This window comes from Pygoscelis adeliae, unplaced genomic scaffold, assembly GCF_000699105.1.
Source record: "Pygoscelis adeliae isolate BGI_AS28 unplaced genomic scaffold, ASM69910v1 Scaffold53, whole genome shotgun sequence".
Lineage (NCBI taxonomy): Eukaryota > Metazoa > Chordata > Aves > Sphenisciformes > Spheniscidae > Pygoscelis > Pygoscelis adeliae.
The window spans coordinates 562,930-583,803 of record NW_008824468.1 but is presented as its reverse complement, the minus strand read 5'-3'; the positions used below and the strand labels follow the sequence as shown (position 1 = coordinate 583,803).

Genomic DNA, 20,874 nt, shown 5'->3' with positions numbered 1-20,874 from the left:
GAAGGACGATGGAGGAGAGCCTCACTCATAGAGACAGTGAGGAATTTGGAGAGAGGATAGGATAGAGAAAGTACCTGCATGAATCATAAGTAGGAGTTTGTGGTGGAGTGGTGGTCAGGTGGGTGATGAAAGCAGGAAGTGGAGAAAACGAACGCCAGTTCTTCCAGTAGCTGGTGGTGAACTGACGCTTCAAGCTGGTTGGGTCCCAGCCGATCAGAGGCTAATATGTATGGTAATACAATCCTCAAAAGCACAGGCAGAAACAGCATCTTGACTTTTTCCAGAGAACTGGACAGCGAGTGCTAGCTTCTTATGTGTGCGTTGCCCAAGGAGAGTGGCAATTTATTTCTGCCAACCCCTAATCCCCCCTGCCTCCTCCAAAACAAAATCTCTGAATTGCTGATACAATCTTTACTATAAATTGATGAGTAGCATGGCTTTGTGTGAATGATGAGAGTGTGCTGTAGTTATAAGCTGGAGAGATGAAATGAGCAGGTGAGGAGGTAATGAACATAATACAGGTACAGGCACACAAGAAGTTGGAGAAGCAGCAACAGAAAAGAAGAAACTAAACACTGAAGACAACACAGAAAAGATGACAAGATTAATAGGAAAGACATTTGTAATAGACTGGCTAGGTGTATACTGAATAGATAGAAGTACACCAATTTGGGTATGATAATTCCTGCTTAAATGACTATATGAAACCTTGTTATTCTGTCCTTGTTTCTGTGGCCTGGCAGAAGTTGATTGCCATCAGTCAAGCTGTATCTTTTATCTGAGGCTGAGAAACGCTTTTCTTCTGCTTGATTCTGAAGAAAAGCATCTGTGTGATGACCTGTTCCTGTTAATAGTGGGTGCTTCTGACAGAAATGCTTGACAGAATAATTGTGAGGTGATTTACGTCCAGCTGGACACCACAATGATTTGTTAACGCAGCTGTCTAAAATGTTGGGGCCTTCCAACTGAACATCACACAAATATGGGACCCCTTGGAAAATTATTAGACTGCCGTCGCTTTTCCTCCAGTTCAGTTTCTGGCTATATTTCTCCCTCAACTTGTAAAAATACATTTTCTCATGTATAAATTAGGTGGTTAGCTGCGAAGAGTTGAGAAAAGCTGAGCTAGAAAAATGGTGAAGTCTAGAAAATACTTGCTATGGATTATGGTTGTGGGTTTGTGTTTTGGAATAGTTGTTAATTTTTTCTTTTCAATAGCAGTATCCCCCATGAAGACTTACTTAATGTAAATGTTAGTTGACGTAATTCAGAAAGGTTATGATTCTTACGGAAACCTTGGGCAGAATCTTAATGTCTTCTCTAGGTCTGTTGTGAAAGTATGTTGGGGAGATTTCTGCCTGTCACTGTGAAAAATGTTTGGAGGAAGGAGAATGGCATCTTCCACATCTTCCTGGAGTGTTGGAGCTCATGCTCCTCTTATTCAGACCCTGGGTGTTTGGTGTTCTGGAGAGTAGTATTTCTGGAAACACGAGCAGAAATGTGTAGCAACATTCTGTTGCCTCTTGCTGGTTTTGCACTTAGGAAGTGCAAGTTGGACTAAGTGCAAGGGAGTAGTACAAGTTTATGTTAGATCACATTTTACCCAACTAGGTTTGCCTGATCCTAATTATAATGCACATATGTAAGCAGCAAAATTTAGATTGCAGTTTCAGATTTTAGTAAGTATTTTAACTTTGTGGTCTTGCTTGGTTTTTTTGTTAAGTAGATTGCAATCTTAAGTTATTATGCATTGAAGAAATGTTGACATTCTGTTCAAAGAAATTTGGTAGAATATGACATTTGGTAATTTTTGAGAACTGGTGATATTTTTTAATACAAAAGCAAAAAGGTACTTTGTCTTGAGGCAGGAGTTTTTAAAATATTCGCACATCTGGGGTTTGAAAACATATGGTGTTATTTTCTGGAAGCAGTTTACATTGATGATTTCAATTCCTGAAGTGACATAAGAGTAACTTCCTCCTGACTACCCGAGTATGAACGCAGGGGACATCGAAAGCAGTGTGCGTTTCAGATTATTAGCTGTCTACCTTTAACTTACCTTATCGAGCTTTATTGATTTGACAACGCTGTATTCCCCACCATCCAAAAAAGACTCGAGTGTGAACTTGTCCAGGCTTTGTCTTAATTTTTTTTTTCTTTGTAAGATTATAAGGAAATAATATTTTCATAGCCCTTTATCAGCTGCTTCTGTGTTTGTGGAGCTGTGGGGTTTTGAGAAATGGGCCTGGAGTGTTGGAGCTCATGCTCCTCTTATTCAGACCCTGGGTGTTTGGTGTTCTAGAGAGTAGTATTTCTGGAATCCCAAAAAGAGGTACCCTGAGTGAAATCGGGTCCATCTTAAAGTCAAGAGGTGTTATCTGTTAACTTCCACGCGCCCAAAATTTCTGCTTTTCAGTGCACGGGCAGAGGCAACCTTCATAGCGTAATACAAGTTAAATAACCTTTCTTCTTTACTTTCTACAGACACTGTGACTGATGAGAGTTAAAGGCCATGGATGAAGATGGGCTTGAATTGCAGCCACATGAGCCAAATGCATTTTTTGATCCAACAGGTCTGTCAGGAGATAACATGTAGATAAGAGTGTTCACATTAGATGTTACTGACTGTCGTTGATTTTTGTCTTTGCTTGAAAGTGCTATGCTGCATCTATGCTTTTGTATAGAGTAGTCGCTTTTGATTTTCGGTTGTTTTTATTACTCAGAGCAATATGAATGAGCTACTGTTCTGCCAAGTAATAGTTGTTTGGATATTGGGGGAGAGTCTAAAAATTGGTAACCTTTTCCAAGAGAGAAAATGTTGTTCATCTTAGTTATGTTAGCACCTACTGAGGACTTGCTTTATCAGCTCCCCATATACCTGCCTGTCATAATTGCTTATAGGCTATTATGCCTGTTTTACTAAATTGCAGCATAGTGTAAAAGTTGAAGTAAAATAGAAATAATTTCGATTATTAACCACTTCATCTGAGTTAGTTTTACAATTTAACTGCTATTTTAATTATTTTTTCAGGAGCTGATGCAGGACATATGGATGGAGATCAGATTGTTGTGGAAGTACAGGAAACAGTATTTGTTTCAGATGTAGTCGACTCAGATATAACCGTGCATAATTTTGTTCCTGATGATCCAGATTCTGTAGTAATCCAAGATGTCATTGAGGATGTTGTTATCGAGGATGTTCAGTGCCCAGATATCATGGAGGAGCCAGACGTATCTGAAACTGTCATTATTCCTGAACAAGTGCTGGACACAGACGTAGCCGAAGAGGTTTCTTTGGCTCATTGCACTGTCCCAGATGATGTTTTAGCTTCTGACATAACAGCAGAAGCAATGTCTATACCAGAACATGTACTGACAAGTGAGTCAATGCATGTACCTGAAGTTGGACATGTAGAACATGTAGTTCATGATAATGTTGAAGAAGCAGATATTGTCACTGATACTCTGGGAACAGATGTTGTTTCTGAAGAAGTCTTGGTGGCAGACTGTGCATCAGAGGCAGTGATCGATGCCAATGGAATCCCTGTGGAACATCAAGACGAGAAGGGCAACTGTGAAGATTACCTTATGATTTCCTGTAAGTGTCTGGGTAAAGCCATTGAAATTCTTATGATATGGGCTTGGGTGGTGCTTGAAATATCTGAGGGAGGGCTTATGACAGTACCAAAACCAGATTTTCTGTATTATTTAATGAAATGCAGATCTCACAAATGTACTCAAATGGGGGACACGTACCAGCTAAAAATTCTGGTGAAGCTAATGGAGAAATACTGGCAAATGCATGTGTGATTATGAATTATTTCTGTAGCATTTTATAGCATATGAACAAAAGAGTAAGAATTCCAGTAAACTAAATGCCATATACTTAGTAAGAACTGAAAGAAAATAAACGTGACATTGTTTGAAACGCATGTATGTGCAGGTTACTAAGATTACTGCCAAGACATTAAGAAAACAAAAAAATTATTTCATGGAAAAGGGAAAGTAAAAAACCATGTTTTTTGGAAGTCCAAGTGATAATTTGTTATCCTTGTCTTCTTTTTTGCTAAGCCCCCACCCCCTCCACCCCATTTATAGTTAGATACAGGGAACAATATGGTTTTCTTTGCTGGTAGGATGTGTTTTCTTCTCTTGGTTAAGCAAAGGACGGAGGTATGCTGCTAACAAAAAGAGTAGCTCTTGCTGCTCATAGCTGAGAAGCAACCACGAATATCTTAATCTCCCTTAGGAACAGTGGCACAATCCGTTTGAATCATATTTCAAAAGACTTAAAAGTAGAGGGTAGAGAAAAACAGAGCATATCATCAATCCTTTTTCTACTGAGGATATCCATTTGTGCGAACTAGAGCTTACTCTAAGTGTGTTACTTATTATAATGCTTACTTAGTGCAGCACCTAGGAACGTCAGAGTGTCACAGCTGAACATTTGTTTGTCGTAGAAATAGAAAAGCTTTGTTAGGCTGGTTTGTTTAATTGCCATTTCAGGCACTTCAATTTTGTCTAGCATTAAATGACTCCATTGATGAGGCATACTTCATGCTCTGCTTCAGTTACCTTTTTTCTTATCCTTTTTTTTTTCCTTTTTTTTTCCTTTTTTTTTTCCTTTGGACACTTTTTTGAAATGTATAATAACTTGTTTTAATTTTATATTCTGTACTTACGGATTTTAATGTTGCTTCTCCTTACCTAGGATCACTGCATTTCTTAATTTATCATCTCTTGAGTTCCTTGAGTAACCTTGTGCAGCCATGTTTTGAGTTTATATGAGGTACAGTTAATTCTCTATTATCTGGGAAAACAATGAAATGGGATAATGGATATGGATAACACAAAATATTGTAAAATTAAGCTGCAAGATCATACTGAGGTGAAATAGATCAGGGATGCTGCTCTCTGAAATAGTATTTATTCAAACTAATAAATGCACTCTGTACATTATGGTACAGATACAACTTTCTGATTCTAGACTTGAGTTAGGTCAGATGAAAGCAGCTCAAATGCTTCTGCACCTGCAGCATAGTTAGGCAACAAAGTGAATAATCCACCTATGGATAATTGAGGCCTGACTATGTAAAGACTCTGGTGGTGATCCTTACCAGTTTCTTATCCCTGACTGTGGCTCTTTAAGATGCTGTTGCTCCTGTCTCTCTGCTGACCCTTCCCCTGCCGGTTGTCATCCTGCAGCATGGGCAGCAGGGTGAGGTCTCTGGGGCTGCTGTCACAGGAACACTTTGCAAACTATGTCTGTGTAAATTCAAGTGAGAGGGGTGGGTAGATACTGGTCCCATTCAACCATTGCCGGTGGCTGAATGAGGACAGAATGTCTTGGTTGATGTCATATTGCATGATCCCTAAAACACCCACCAAGCTAGGAAGTCTTCTTAGAGGTACCAGTCATCAACAGGTGGCAACTAGCAGAAAGCACAGGAATTTAATTGTTCAGTTGTGCTGGGATATTCTCCATTTTCAGTCATGTATTTCTGCAGTTTCATATTCTATTTAATATTAAACGCCTCTTGATAGTCTTGCAATGTACTTTGTTTAGATTCAGAACCGTAAATAAGCCAGCATTTAAAACAATCGTCATGCTATAAAACATGCATCCGTTCTATTTGTGTTTAAAATGTTAAGTATGTTCTACAGTTCATTTTAAAGGGAAGTTCCCTATTACCACCTACTGTGTTTAAAGCCTGCATAACAAGTTCTTCTGGTTGTGAAGTCAGAGTCTAGTGCTTTTTCGTCAAGTAAAGACTATCTTGCCAAATAGTCTCCTCGTTGTATGGAAAACATTATTTGAATTAATTTTTTTTTTTTTTTTTTTTTTTTTTGCATCGGCAGTGTATGTGTTTATTGATCTGTTGACTATCTCAGTTCTTCAGTTGAACTTAGTATTAGGTGGTTTTTGAAAGGTAGTAACAGCAGCCTAGTTTTTGATTTTTCATCCTAACCTGTAAATTTGTGCTTGATTCTGGCAAACCTCCCTGAACTGCTGGGGCAGATGTTGGAATGTAATTTTGTCTGCCATTACAGTAGCCAAATGTAGCTGCTTCCCAGATCTGGGAGCTAGACTCTGTTCTTCAGGATGCTTTTGCTTGTCTTCTTTTATCTAGTCACTTGCAAAGCAGGGGATGACACTTTGTGTTCTTCCTGTTGTAGGTTTCTCAGTCTATATTCTTCAATGGAAGTTATTGGCAAAATCTTTTTGCTATCTTATTCCTATCTTGTGGCTCTCTTTAAGTGTTTCCATTTTTGTTCCTAATGGACTGAGTCTACATAGATTTTCTTAAAATAAGATAATTTTCTTAGCTTTATCCTGAAAATACCTGTTTTGAAATGACTGATCTATGTGTACTTTTTTTAATGTTGTGTTTCTACCTTCTTTCTTGGTTTCAGACTGGTTTGTCTTTTCAAAGAGTATAGCTTCTGTGGGTTTCATTCTGTGACTTTATTTCGATAAACTCAGTATTTTAGTATTTCTTTTCCCATTTGGATTTAATTTAGCTTCTGCATTCATATGCCTTTTGTTTTTTTCATTTCCAAGACAATGTTTCTTGGCACAGCTTATATTATCACTTACCTTTTGATGTACTCACCTTTTTTCTTGGATACTTTGTCTTTGCCCTCAAGCTTCATTTTTGGTCCATGGTGCATTTGGGGCACTTACGGCAGAGCAGAATCAGATATTCATTCAACAAAGAATGCAAACTGCCACTAGTTAGTAGCTTGAAAAGGATTCAAGGAGGTTTGATAAATCAGTTTTTCTTTCACATATGCCATAACAAGCCAGTTCATGAGTTTGGTCAGGAAAGGATAAATTGTTTTCTGGCTCACACTGGTACTAATTATTTGGTAGCAAATTTTAAGGCTTGGAAAATCGTTTCTCCGTAAGTGAAACAGTAATGGTGAGATCAGCTAGCGTTTGTCAAAACAACAAAAAAAACCCCAGCATTTATTAACCAAGGAAAGTACTGCCTTACACCTGGCCATAAGATGGAAATTAAGATTTTTTTGCTTGTCTGATTTTATTCGATCTGGCAAAGTAAGACACATGGTCTGGCATGAACTCGTTCCGTAAGACGAAAAGTTGTACTCTGATATACTTGTATTTAATTGCAGTAAAAATGGTGAGGCACAAAGGAGGTTTGACAAGGGGAGTCTGGAGAGAGGGAAGGGTAGCCTCGCAAAGTTTAAGCTGCAGTTTTAGGAAGTTATATGATGTTTGCAAATTCAGGGGCTATGTTACGTCCATCCATATCCTTACTTTGCTCTGAGTTAAACACGTCTTTTGTTTGTTGTATCTGAATTACCACTTTTCATTACAGCAGTCAGAACCCAGGGTACTCAAAGAGAGAGAATAATGATTGCATCTTTTCACAGGTCTAGGTGAAACCTACCTTTTCTCATCCTCGTTGGATGTTTCAGTTGAAAGCAATGGGTCTGATCAACAAAGCCATAAAGTTCATGCTGTCATTAGGGCCATCCAGTAGACTTCTAGTCAAGAAAACAAAATGTTTTTATTTGCTTTTTTAGCATAAATAAGTACCTTCCTCTTTTTCCCTGGAAGTTCTTAAAGATGCAGGAAATCATAGTTTCCTTTCTGTGAGGTAGAATTACTTGCTGCCGTGCTTCTGCCTGACCACTGGAATGGCACCAACAGTTGTTGCAGCTGAGGCTGCTCAGGAGGTCACCATGAGAGGTGAGGGAGGTGAGAGTTCCCTTGGGCTGAGTGATGCCTCAGAGCTTGGTCTGATTTCTGTGCTGGGGAGAGCAGGATGAGAAGGACAAGTGTTAGATACCAGTTTGGAGCTCAGGAAGTTCTTCTCTGCTAGATTGCTGCCCTGAGGGGAGCTTCAGATGCATAGAGTATACTGTTGCTCATGTATAATAGCAATGGCATTAAAATCAAAATAGAACATTTCTATTTTCTCACAGGTTAGGAAACCTGCTTTGCCATTTAAGAAATAACTGGATGGTAAAAATAACTTCTTCAGTGGACTAGGAATTCTCTGCTATCACGTGAAGTACGAGTAAAATGTTTCTATCGCAGATAACTGAACAAATTCTGTCTGGGGAATACAGCATGCTTTTAATTTATTTTAGAGAAAACAGAATAGTTAGCAGTGGCCTTTTTCATTAAGAATGGTTAAATAGGGTTGTTTATTTTGTAAGCAGGCAAGTATCCCATGATACGCATTTCTTTAGCAACGAAGAGAATTGTTTGGGAACATAAAGGCTGACAAAACGATGATTCTCATCTAATTGCTCCATAGACAGATTTTAAGATCTGTTAAACTGGTGTAGAGACAAACTTCTTCTTGGAATGTTTCTAAGAATTGTTTTGGTGTGTTATTTAGCAATGAGCGGTGTGTACTTGAAAAAGGTAGAAGGTTTCTTAGTCCTTAAGTGAATTTTATCTTTTACAATCCTTTTATTTTCCTCATTAATCCCATATAGAGGAGAAATGGTAGGAAAGAATAAATGTAAAAGCTTATGGAAACCATTAAAAAAATACAGACAGTTACAGATATTTGCATTTTTCTAGTTAGGAGTAAAAGACTGCAAGGCTACAAAATCTGATCCATTAAATATTAAAAACAAAACCCTAAAAACAACTTATTGGGCAAAGTGTATGTGTCATGGTTAAACAAAAGATGTACCATTTAAGCAAATGCAGTATGCAGGATCTCAGGCTAGCATTTATGCTACTATGTGGGGAAACAGGCCTCAGCTGGGTTTTAAATACTGTTTTTATTACCAATGCACAGGAGCTTGTTTCTGTCCCAAAAATGCCATTGGACGTATTGTAATAGGAGGGTAAAGATGTAGGAGATAATTATTGGTTGGACATTATAGTTTATGACATTATATGATTTTTTTAATTAGATGTAATATTTTCTAGGAGACAAATGTGCTGTCATCGTGATAGAACACATATTAAACAAACACTGTTGTTAATGTTGCCTGCATCTTTTATTTCTTTGCTTTACTCTCTATTCCTTTTCTTATCTGTTGGTCTCTTTTTGTTGATTTCCTTGTAATGTAAATGATAACTAGACAGGCTTTAAATATGGCACGTCTTTCATGTTGTGTGACAGCTTTCTCATCTGTTTGTGCTTTTAATAAAAATTCAGGCATCTTTGTATGGAAGCAATTATTGCAACATTGGAGAAGCGCATACATGTTTTTAGTTGTTTCTTGCAGCTCATGGTATGAGCAGGCTCCTCTAATCAGTGAGGTCTGAAGAATGTCAGCAAACTAACCGTAGAATGCATTCTTGCAATTTACTTTCCATAAAACAATGTTGTGTCTAATACTTCTTCTCTCTTTTTTTTTTAACTTGGAGAATTAGTCTGAATCCACTTGTTTACTGAAGTAAAGCTACCAGCTAGTGGGGGGGGGGGGGGAATCACACATTTAAAGTTTTTGGTGTTCAGTTAATATCTATTTAAATGGAGGCACAAGGTATGACAGCACTGGAATATGCTAGTCTGATTTTTCTTCTAGCATGTGACTTGTGATTAGTTTAGTAACTGCCCAGCATCTCTACTTGAAAGGAAGTGGCCTCTTATAAGCTTAACTAATACTTTTAAGTACTTTTGGGGTGGGTTTTTTTTGTAATTTCAAAGAGGAACAATGCGAGAGAAGATCAGTCATGCACGGTATTTGTGGGATCGCTTGATGGGCTGTGAATTTGAATGAAAAATTCAAACATCATCAGAGTTCCAACTTCAAACATTGATCGGTCAAGTAGTTATGAATATCATTTTTTCTTGATTGTGAGACTGAGATACATGGAGAATGCAGAAACATAGGGAAAGTGTTAAACAGAAATAAAATTTCATAAATGCTGCCGGAGCATCAATGAATCGGTATAGATAAATGCTTATGTAGCCATAGGACAAAATAACACGGAAATGGTGCTTTGTGTGATAGATACCCATTCTCTTTTGCCTTGTTTGTCTCTTCTTCTGATTTTTATCTTTTTTCCTACCTTTTCTTTCCATCCTACTTTTCTTCCTGTTACCTCTTTGCTACTATACTGCAAATGCTATTACTTCTCAAGCCCTTCAGGGACTTCAGTTTTTCAAGTCGACCACCTGTCGAGTGAAATTTTTCCCTTTTGGATGAGAAAAGTTGGCCTAATACTCCTACACAACAATTTCCTTACAGTTTAATGGTGCTGTAAAAAAAATATTTAAACCAGTTGTTACATTTTGATAACCCTGTTGAACATAGAGGGAAATCGGGGATAAACAAACTCTAAATTACATAACGATTTTTTAAAATCATGTTGTTTAAAAGATGACTTTGAACCTTGGAGAACTTATTTCAAGGAGTGAATGGAGCGTATTTTTAAGATCTAGAATTCTTCTGTTGTGTGAATGTTATCAGTGGATACTTCCATATATGTATGGAAGTAAAAAACTCTGTTTTGGTTAAAAGAAACCAGCGTGTTTCACATGGCGCACGTAGGTTTGTTTTATCTTTGATTGCTTCAGCCATAATTTTCCTTCCTTGAGTATGTTCCAGCATCAGTTGAGCTTGGTGGCAGACTTCCCCTTTGGCTTCAGCAGTGTAAAATCAGTCTACGCTGATTTGAAAGCCTTCCAAGTACATGTGCGTGACACTGGAAACAGCCAAGTTAAAGGAGAACAACTACATAAATCTAGTGTAGGAACGAAAGCGAGTTTTCTTTTTGTCAGAGTTCCAGTGACGTTTGGTGTTTCATGCATATGCCAAAGAATTTATGAAAGTCTGCTCAATAACAGTATACATACTGTGGAGCTACGTTGTTAACATGATTCAAAAGAACATCTTAATGTTTTTACTTTTAAAATGCTTTGGGGTTTCAGCTATGAGATGTTATGTTGTCCCGTGGCACAAAATAATTTTTTAAACATCACGCTGCTTGAAACATTCTGTACGGTGGCCATTGATCATGAACTTGCCATAAGAGTATGTAATGTTTTTTCTGCTGCTCTTTTGGTGAGGAGAGAGATAGACTAATTTATTTTAGTGCTTCATCATTTAAAGTTATGTATGAGACAGAACACGTGCTAGTTTATCTAATTTAAAGGCTAATGTATTGACTTTTTGGCAGGAAAATAATAGTAATGTTTTGAGCTTTTTTTTTTGTAAGTAGATCTTAAAGTAAATTGAAGAGTTGCAGTTACTGAGTACTAAAGCTATGATTTAGTTATGAGGGTAGTTTAATGAGTGCCAGTGAAATCAGCATACTTCATTAAGTGTTTTGTATGTGCTAGGCATGGTAGTTAAAAATTCTACAGCATTTATGGGATGGTTCTTACGCTTCTTTTAGTATAAATTTCATGTCTTGTTGTCATGAATTGAAGTTACGCATGGCTCTGAGGGAGCCATGTCAGCCTCCAAAAGTTACTTTATCGACAATAAAGTCACAAATTACAAAAGCATGCCATCATGTTAAGAATTCTTAAATAATCTCAACACTCGAGAAACTTCTGAGGCTTCTGAGGTCGGGAGATTCTCTGAAGGTCTTGAGATGCTGGATTTGATTTTTGTGAATGCATATTTAGTATTTATTCCTTGAAAACCCACGCTTGGTAAAGTAAGATGGTGTGAGCGTGTGCGTGCCTATGTAGAGTATGTCTTAAAAATCAGAAATGTGTTCCTCATAAAGCTGGCTGTTAGCCACGTTTATGTGGGAGGCCTAGGCAAGTTACAGCAATTCAAAGTGAAGCGTGGTGTCGGTGCACTTCTGAAAGGAAGAGAGCAAAATTTGAGGCGATAGTAAGGAGAGTATATAGGGCTACAGCGCAAGTCCCTTTCAGTAAGAGCATCATGAACAATCAGTTTAATAGGTTCACCAGTGCTGTAGCATCAGGGCAGCACTTTGACACTGTGCTCAATCCCTCAGCTGTTGCATGGATGAGAAAAGCAGAGGGGTTTCTTCCTGTAGTTTTTCATTTAGGTTTCCTCTCTAGTCAGCTGAAGAAGCATCAATAACACCGCTTTGTAAGGAACCAGGTCTGACTGGCTTGCGTTAGAGACAGGGTTGAGCAACAGATAATGCTTTTGAAAAAAACGGTTAATAGCTTATTAGTTGTGAAAGAGAAAGCAATTAAAACTGAGAATAAGTGAAATTATGCCACAGAGTAAGTACTAATGTGCAGTTTCTTCCTACCATCATCTTGCTGCAGATCACTATTTCCCTATTAGCATTGCCTGGTGTGGTGCTCATGCATTAGACATACCACTGCAGCACTCTTACACTTCCCCCTTAACTAGAAGACGTGGCTTGAATGTATTTCTGTGTTTGTTGTCGTTGTTTTCAAGGATATGAAAAAAGTATGTATGGGTAGGTTCTTTATCACAACGTAATTTTAAACTGCTTCCAATTTTGAGGAATAAAGTAATAAAGTCTTTCATATATGTCTGTCTGTATATGACCGGATAATTGTAATAACTTGTTTTTGTAGTGGATGATGCTGGTAAGATAGAACACGAAGGTTCTGCTGAAATTACCATGGAAGCAGAGTCAGAAAGTGGCTCTTGTAAAGTGGATGGCATTTGTCCGGAAGTCATCAAGGTCTATATATTCAAAGCAGATCCTGGAGAAGATGATTTAGGTAAAATACGCTCATTTTAGAATACTCCAGTCTGACATTTGAAATTTTGCATAATTAGAGACTGTGGTTTCTCTCAAGTCATCTGTGAAGAGCTGTGGGTCTAATGTTAAAGAGTGACAAACTTTCAGTTTTCTGTGGTTTAGCATAGAATTTAAACAAAGTATATTTAAAATATTTTGCTCTGGTCTTCCTAATTAGGGGGCACAGTAGACATTGTGGAGAGCGAGCCAGAGAATGACCACGCAGTTGGATTACTTGATCAGAATAGCAGTATTCGTATTCCAAGGGAGAAAATGGTTTACATGACTGTAAATGATTCTCAGCACGAAGATGAAGACTTAAGTAAGTAGGTGGCTTTCATTTGGGAACAGGGATTTTCACTTTCAACAGTGCAGTGTTCCTATTAATTTTTTCTTGACTTCTTTTTCTCTTAGATGTTGCAGAAATAGCTGATGAGGTTTATATGGAAGTGATTGTAGGAGAGGAGGATGCAGCAGTGGCCCACGAACAGCAAATTGATGACACTGAAATTAAAACTTTCATGCCTATAGCTTGGGCAGCAGCTTATGGTAGGTAATACTCAAAGAATTCTTCCTGGTGATACTGTGTATAGCAAAACATTGAGGATTGTTTTTTGGAGGGTAGTGGAGTATTTGTGCTTTTGTGGTTTTTTTTAAAGTTTTAGTTTAAGAATGGTTTCTTGGCATAATGAACCTTAAATTTAAAAAGAGGAGAGAAGCTGTAAGGCAGGCTTCTTCTTATTCCTATTTTAACAGGCATTTTCCTTCATATTTTCATGATGTAGGAGGGGGAGGTACACGAGCTTTCAACTGAAAAATTGCATCTCAAGTACATCTGTCCTTCACAGTTTTAGGACACAGTAAGAGCTGGCTTGGGAATAGAACTGAATATTTTTATTCTGGGAGGGGGGGGGGGGGGGTGTTTTGTGGGGGGGGGGGGGGGGGGAAGAAGATGGGAATATGTAAGATTCAGTTTAGCAGTGAAAAGCAACACTGACCTCTAGCTTGATTGAAATGCTTTCTAGAAGGAACATATAAATATGTGATTTCACCAGTGGAAATAATTAATCGATTAACAAAAAAGAAGCTGGAGGGAGACATCTTTAAATTATAGCAGAACCTTGAGAATATTTCCAACATGCAGAACCATGTTTCTTGAATGTTAGTATCTGAGCACCAACTGGTGCTCAAACTGATTTCCAAAACTTATAGAAGCTGGTAGACCAAAATCTCATCTTAGAAATGTTTATGTATTGCCCTGTTCTCCTTCTAAATGTACTTTGAGTAAATGACGCAGAAGAATAGTGGAGTAGAGGAGAAAACTTAGGTTATATGTCTGCATAATGTGGATTGCGGTGATGGTGCCAGCAGACAAATGGCAGGGCAGTGCTGAGAATGCGATGGGGGCTGGAATTACGAACCTAAGTCAAGGAAGGGCAAGATTTCAGGGAGCAGCGTGTGTTAAAAGTTGCTTAGGAGATGGACAGTAGTGCACCCAGGGCCTCATCTTTGGCCATATGCTGGTGACCACAGTTTCAGTGAAGAGGAAAGGACAGAAGGCAGGGTGAGTGGGAATTAAAACTGAAATTAAGTGAACTCGAAACAACAGTTGTAGACTGAACATTCAGTGATTTTGGAGGAGGAGAAAATTGAGCAGAGTGTATTAAGAACAGAGAGAGGGAATTGAAAGGAGAATTTAAGAATGTGGGAAACAGTGGAGTCATTGCATTCTCGGCAGTAAGCAACCTAACATGCAAGGTGAGAGGTGGTGGGAAAGGGAAGAAATAATGACGTATGAAGGCATGAAAACGGCAGAGGTTTGTCATCTGCACTTCTCAGAACTCTTCTCCACTTAAAGACGGTTTAAGAGCTGATAACAATGGCATCTTAAAATGTTAGATTTGTTTTGTTGCTGTATTGTAACAAAGCCCAGTCCCGCTGTGCTTTACATTCCAGAAAGTTTTTGCAATTTTATTCTAGTATTAGAAAATGTTTGAGGCCTGTTCTGTGTTGTACTCTAGAAGGACTCTTCATGCACCTGTTGCAAACTTTTTACGTGTAAGATGTGAAATGGGTTTTTGTTTTCAGCGTTTGTCGCTTGTCACATTTGTTGTTCAACACTTGAGCTAGCATATAGATCAGAATCTTCAGGCTCCGCACATGCCTGTTCCTGGCTCTGGGTCTTCTTATATTAATCGTGAATATTCGTTCTCGGCACTCTACAAAGGGAACAGCTATTGAGCATCTTGCGCTTTCTTCCGCTTCAGTCTTCCTGTCTGATTTGTGTGCTTTGCTTTCACTAGGAACTGTTGCCTTCTATTGATTCAAGTAAACACTTAACCACAAAATTTATTATTAAAATTTACTTATGCCCTTGAATCGTCAATGTTAAACTGATTGCCAATAAATACCTTCCCAAATATATAGATATATTTACTTGTAATTTTCATGTTTGTTTTGCATACAGCGATACCATTTGTGTATTAAACACGAAGCTCTATGAGGCAAAGGTTGTTTCCTTCTTTCTATTATACAATACTGAGCATGCTCTTTGTTCCCAGTAGAAAGAATTTGTAAGTGTTAAAGCATCAGGTGTGCAAATAGTAAGTAGTGTACTTTGTGTGCAAGTTCATGGGCTGTTCAGAACGATTCTTTGATCGTTCCAGTTCTGAAACTTGGTGTGTGAGAAACTTCAGTCAGGTGAATTCAGATGTCCAGAAGTGAATGGGAGCTCACACATGAATGTATTTCAGGACTGAGAAGAAAATGGGGCACAGTAAATATTGTGACATGCTATTGTTTACCGATGTTAAATATTTTAGGCATAATTAGCAACAAAAGAAATGCAAAAAATACTGCATTTAAAGAAAAACTCTTTGTGAAATGGGAAACAATTAATTCCTGTAAATTGTGTACTCCTATAAAAGGAGTTTAACAAAGCCAATGCTTCCAGGTTCATAATACCAAACATAATTCGTAAGTTACATACAGAGAAGTTTTGGAGCTCATCCTGTACATTATTATGGTTTGATTAAATGTCCAGATAACAGTTTATAATTTCTTTTATTATCATTGTAGAGTTTGTTGCTCGAATAATCTGTAGAGTGATGACGGTAGGTAACTTTTTAACTTATCTTGCTAGGTAATAATAATGATGGCATTGAAAGTCGGAACGGCACTGCAAGTGCTCTTTTGCACATAGATGAGTCAGCTGGACTTGGGAGACTGGCTAAGCAAAAACCAAAGAAAAAAAGGAGACCTGAGTCCAGGCAGTATCAAACGGGTGAGTATCTGGTGGCTGGCTGTACTCTCATTCCTCTAGGCACTTACCCACAAACAGATATACTTTGCTGGTAGGGTGTGCAGTGTCTTCTAAAAAACAGTGATTATTTTGGGAATTATTTTGTTGACAACGCTTCTACGTCATAAATGAGTGCATATTTTATTTTAAAGTTTCTAAATATATAGCTGGTTTGGATTGTGGGGGTGTTTTAAAGGAAACCGTCTCTGACGTAGAAAAAATCGGTATCGTAGCAAAAGGTTAAAAACCTATATACTTAACTTGCCACACCAATTTTAATGTTTAATGTAACTTTTTTAAAGATGATGTTAGGTAAACAGTGTTCTGTAATAGTACTTTTTAAAACCCCTTTTTGTCTTTATTGAAAATACACGGAACAATACATTTCATTCTATCAGCTCAATAAGTAACTGGAAAATCTGAACATTCTATGTTACAGTAGGTAGTGTAACTTCTATACCCTTCTCTGTTTTAATGTGAAATCAATTGCCTTGATGTTCACGCCGATGTTCTTACTTGCATCTGTAAGAACAGATGCGCTGTTTCGGCATTATTTGGTTTCTGCTGTTAACTGTGTTACGGTCTGAATGATTTATTTGGTCTGATGAAGTTGAAAAAGCACATGACTGTTGTCTTTAGTAGCCTTACCTTAAATGATACTAGAAGTTTCTTTCCAGATTGTGACTTAACTGTAGGACTTCTGTTTGGTCTAGCGCTGAATTAGTAAACCAGGCAAATTTTAATCTTAAGGTTTGCTTTTTCTGTTTCCAGCTACCTAGTCAGTCCTCCTTCCAAAACATTTTTGGAAAAGAGAGCTTTTTAGCATGCCCAGACAAATTCAGGGTAAACAAATCAGGCCGACGGATGAGTGCAAATAAGTTCCAAAGCTTTGAGGTGTCCGTATGTGAAATGTGTTCTCATTGATTCCCGCTTGATACCTCTTCAGACTGTAACTGTGACAGATGGCACAAGAAGGAGGTGTTAGTTTGGGGACATGAGAATTGTAGTCAGCGGTAGGTGATTACACTGCCAGACTAAACTTCATCTACAGATTCATGGAAAGTCAGAGAAGATCATGTGCTATTACGCTTACTGTGTAATACTCAGTTTAACAAGTTGGCTGCTGTTCTTTGCACCAGCGTCGGTTTCTGCCTGGGTTTAATGCGTGAACTCGGTCAGAATTCTTCGAAGTAGAATGACTTGGGGTGAAGAACAGCTGGGTGACGCTTTGGTTGTCTGCATTGAAAAGCAGTATTTCCTTTCGCCTGACAATAATAATGAATGAAAGTAGTAATTCCCTCAGTTTCTTCTACAAACCCAGTACAAGCTTGTTTATTATGTAGTATAGTGTATGTGTCTGACTCTGATCTGACTTAACAATTCAGCTTATTGTTCAGGTTGAAATACGACATGTATCGAAGGGTAATATTGCTGTGTAATATTGAGGAAGAGTTTTTTGTTGTTTTTCAGCAATAATCATTGGCCCCGATGGTCATCCGTTGACAGTCTACCCCTGCATGATCTGTGGAAAGAAATTTAAATCTAGAGGTTTCTTGAAAAGGCACATGAAAAACCACCCGGAGCACCTTCTTACTAAGAAAAAATACAGATGCACAGACTGTGATTACACTACGAATAAAAAAATAAGTTTACATAACCACTTGGAGAGTCATAAGCTGACCAACAAAACAGAAAAGCTTATTGAGTGCGATGAGTGTGGGAAAAGCTTCTCTCACGCAGGAACTTTATTTACTCACAAGATGGTGCACAGGGACAAAGGAGTTAATAAAACGCACAAGTGCAAATTCTGCGATTATGAGACAGCAGAACAAGGATTACTGAGTCATCACCTTTTAGCTGTCCACAGCAAGAACTTTCCTCACATTTGCGTGGAGTGTGGCAAAGGATTTCGCCATCCGTCAGAGCTCAAGAAGCACATGCGAATCCACACTGGTGAAAAACCGTACCAGTGCCAATATTGTGAATACCGATCTGCCGACTCTTCTAACTTGAAAACTCACGTAAAGACTAAACACAGTAAGGAAACGCCATTCAAGTGCGATATTTGTTTCCAGACTTTTTCAGATACCAAAGAGCTACAGCAGCATACGCTTATGCATCAAGAAAGTAAAACACATCAGTGTTTGCATTGTGACCATAAGAGCTCAAACTCGAGTGATCTGAAACGACACATAATTTCAGTCCACACGAAAGACTATCCTCACAAGTGTGATATGTGTGATAAAGGCTTTCATAGGCCTTCGGAACTGAAAAAACACGTGGCGGCTCACAAGGGTAAAAAGTTGCACCAGTGCAGACATTGTGACTTTAAGATTGCAGATCCGTTCATTCTGAGTCGCCACATACTCTCAGTTCACACAAAGGATCTTCCGTTCAGGTGCAAGAGATGTAGAAAGGGCTTTAGGCAACAAAACGAGCTGAAAAAACACATGAAAACACACAGCGGCAGGAAAGTTTATCAATGTGAGTACTGTGAGTATAGCACTACAGACGCCTCAGGCTTCAAACGGCATGTTATTTCCATTCATACAAAAGACTACCCTCACCGTTGTGAGTATTGCAAGAAGGGTTTCCGAAGGCCTTCAGAGAAGAACCAGCACATTATGCGGCATCATAAAGATGTTGGGCTGCCTTAAAGTCTCTTTCACAGACTTGCGGCTGGAATTATAAAGGAATTTTGCCTTTCGGGCAGTTAGCTTATTTTAAAGCCAATCACCTGCGATCACACACAAAAAAACAACAAAAAAAACATACTGTGCATTTGATTTGTTGCTGTATAAAAATAGGATTATTGCTTCTAGTTGACTTTTATACCTTTTGTTCAATAGCGTGTTCTGAATTCTGTTCAGTTTGTTTAATAAATGAAGAAAAGATGGCAACAATAAAGTTGCATTTAATAAAGTAAACCCTGTCTCTTACTGAATTTTTCAACCGTAATAGTTTATTTAAGTATATTTATCTTACTGACCTCGTTGATACTCACAGTGTCCATGTTAATGCAGTTTTGTCGTGAGTTTTAAAACTATGACTTTTCTCTTGCTAAAATTGTCAGAGGTGTGTATAAAATGGGGAATTGTGATGCTGAAGATAAAGTCACTAGGGCCCACCTGACTGTCTTGTTCTGACTATGCAGGCTTTGTGGCAGGTTAACTGTTTTCCATTCGAGGAGTTACACATCTGAGTTACACATTCTTTATTGCGGAAAACTATTCTGCGTTTTAATTCAGGTTTCAGAGAGAAACATTTTTTAAAAAGTGGTTTGGGGCATTTGTTACCTTTCTTCGGCGAATTTAAGAGTATGCTCAAATAGTATGTTTATTGTTCTGTGCTGCTTTGTCTTTGAAAGGGTTTGCCTGTTACAAAATGAGTTGGGCTTTTTTCAATTTACTGCTGTCTTGATGTTGGAAACATAAAATACTGTTGTTCCGTTTGCAGAGTTAATAGATCACAACTGTCTGTACGTGCCGGTAAACGTACCTCAAACTTTAATGCTTTTGTGTGTGTTGGTATTTCTTTGAAAGAACGGTTTGTGGTTCAAGTCACTTTTTTATTGTGAGTTGTTTTAGAACAAAATTTAAGACCAAGAGGTGCCTCGATTTTGGAAACGAGATACAGTGAGAGCTTCAGAGGGGGACGGAGTGGAGCAGATGCGTTCATAAGGAGTAGAGGTGTTTTAATGTAGATATCCTTAAGAAGAAAAGTAACTTACGATCGTAACAGGACTGTTTCTAAATCGAATGTTTTTCCTGAGCCATTAGCGGCCGTGTTAAGCTGCTGTTTATTAATCAGTACAGCATCCAGAATTAACCCAGTTCTTCTAATCTGTTCATAAACAGCTGGGAGAACATGACAATTATTATATGCAGTTTTGCCACCTGAAGACTACTATAACATAGCGCCATATCATTTGCTAATTGCAGCATAAATACACCAAGCACGAAGTCACGTACCTTAACAACGACCGTGGAGCAAAAAACCCCAAACCGTTCAATTATGTGCCAGATTTTAGGCCCCGGCCCCGCCCCCCTTGCTGAAATTCCCGCCGAAGCCGCTGGTTGAGGATGGATTGCAGAATTCGGACCCGGCTGCCTGCCAGCTTAGGATAGATCTGTAACCGGCAGCTCACTAATGGAGGAGGTTCAGAGCCCGGCCCGGTGGCGGCTCTCGTTTCCAGGCAGGCAAACTGCCTATTGAAACCGAGCGGGAGCTTCAGTGATGATTTCAGGTTGGGGGTGATAAAGGGACGAAGGTTTCCTTTCAGACGTGCATCTTCTAGGCCTTGCGTACTTTGTTTTGTTAGCGAGCCCTGCTCCTGCTGCTCACTCAGCCCCTCTGTTTCACTGTAAGCCGAAATACTTGCGTTCAATTTCCAGGTCAGGAGAGTCGAATGCCATGTCGCTACCTTTATTGTGTAAGGGTTTTTTCTTTCGATGCCTGCTTGACAGTGCCCCCAGACTTCTCCAGCGCGCTCTTGTACAGTATTGCTACTAACGGGCCGTGAACCTTTAGTGTGTAATACCTAGATGTGCTGCACTGTGCCTTCGTTGAAATCCCCGGTGAAGGCCGTGGATTTCCTACATGGCCGTAGCTGTCTGTCTGTTGCCTACTGACTGCCAAATCAGATGCAGTAAAACCCAGTAGAGATTTTCCATTCGCGTCTTAACGTTCAAGCATTTTCTAACTGGAAACCTGAAAAGTGTACAGAATCTGCATAAATTCCCATAGCATTGCCGAGGATTTTAGCCATTTTGAACTTTATTTTTTTAAATAAGCTGAAAGACAAAGAACACAATTTTACACATTTTTCTTTCTCTTGCGTAGCCTGGAATCATACACACTTTTTTTTTTTTTTTTTTAAAGCACAATGTTGAAACTTTTTTTTTTAATAATTAAGGGTTTGGTC

General features: G+C 38.6%; 1 protein-coding gene across 3 annotated transcripts; it reads left to right on the top strand.

The window, feature by feature from the left end:
• Positions 1 to 2,482: 2,482 nt before the first annotated feature.
• ZFX (zinc finger protein, X-linked) lies at positions 2,483 to 20,622 on the top strand. Of its 3 annotated transcripts, XM_009321123.1 has the most exons (7): positions 2,483 to 2,573; positions 3,032 to 3,598; positions 12,480 to 12,629; positions 12,828 to 12,971; positions 13,064 to 13,198; positions 15,792 to 15,932; positions 17,421 to 20,622. In XM_009321123.1, the coding sequence occupies exons 1-7, from the start codon at positions 2,513 to 2,515 to the stop codon at positions 18,605 to 18,607; spliced, it is 2,385 nt and encodes a 794-aa protein (XP_009319398.1). In that variant the 5' UTR covers positions 2,483 to 2,512; the 3' UTR covers positions 18,608 to 20,622. The 3 variants fall into 3 exon arrangements, with proteins under 3 accessions (XP_009319398.1, XP_009319399.1, XP_009319401.1); XM_009321126.1 differs by lacking the exons at positions 2,483 to 2,573; positions 3,032 to 3,598 and adding an exon at positions 4,656 to 4,789; XM_009321124.1 differs by lacking the exons at positions 12,480 to 12,629; positions 12,828 to 12,971; positions 13,064 to 13,198.
• The last annotated feature ends 252 nt before the right edge of the window (positions 20,623 to 20,874 follow it).

Bases quoted from the DNA above. Each gene is read 5' to 3' on its own strand.
- ZFX (XM_009321123.1), top strand. From the start codon at position 2,513: ATGGATGAAGATGGGCTTGAATTGCAGCCACATGAGCCAAATGCATTT. The intron at 12,630-12,827 runs GTAAAATACGCT...CTTCCTAATTAG, and splicing joins TCCTGGAGAAGATGATTTAG to GGGGCACAGTAGACATTGTG. The intron at 13,199-15,791 runs GTAGGTAATACT...TTATCTTGCTAG, and splicing joins AGCTTGGGCAGCAGCTTATG to GTAATAATAATGATGGCATT.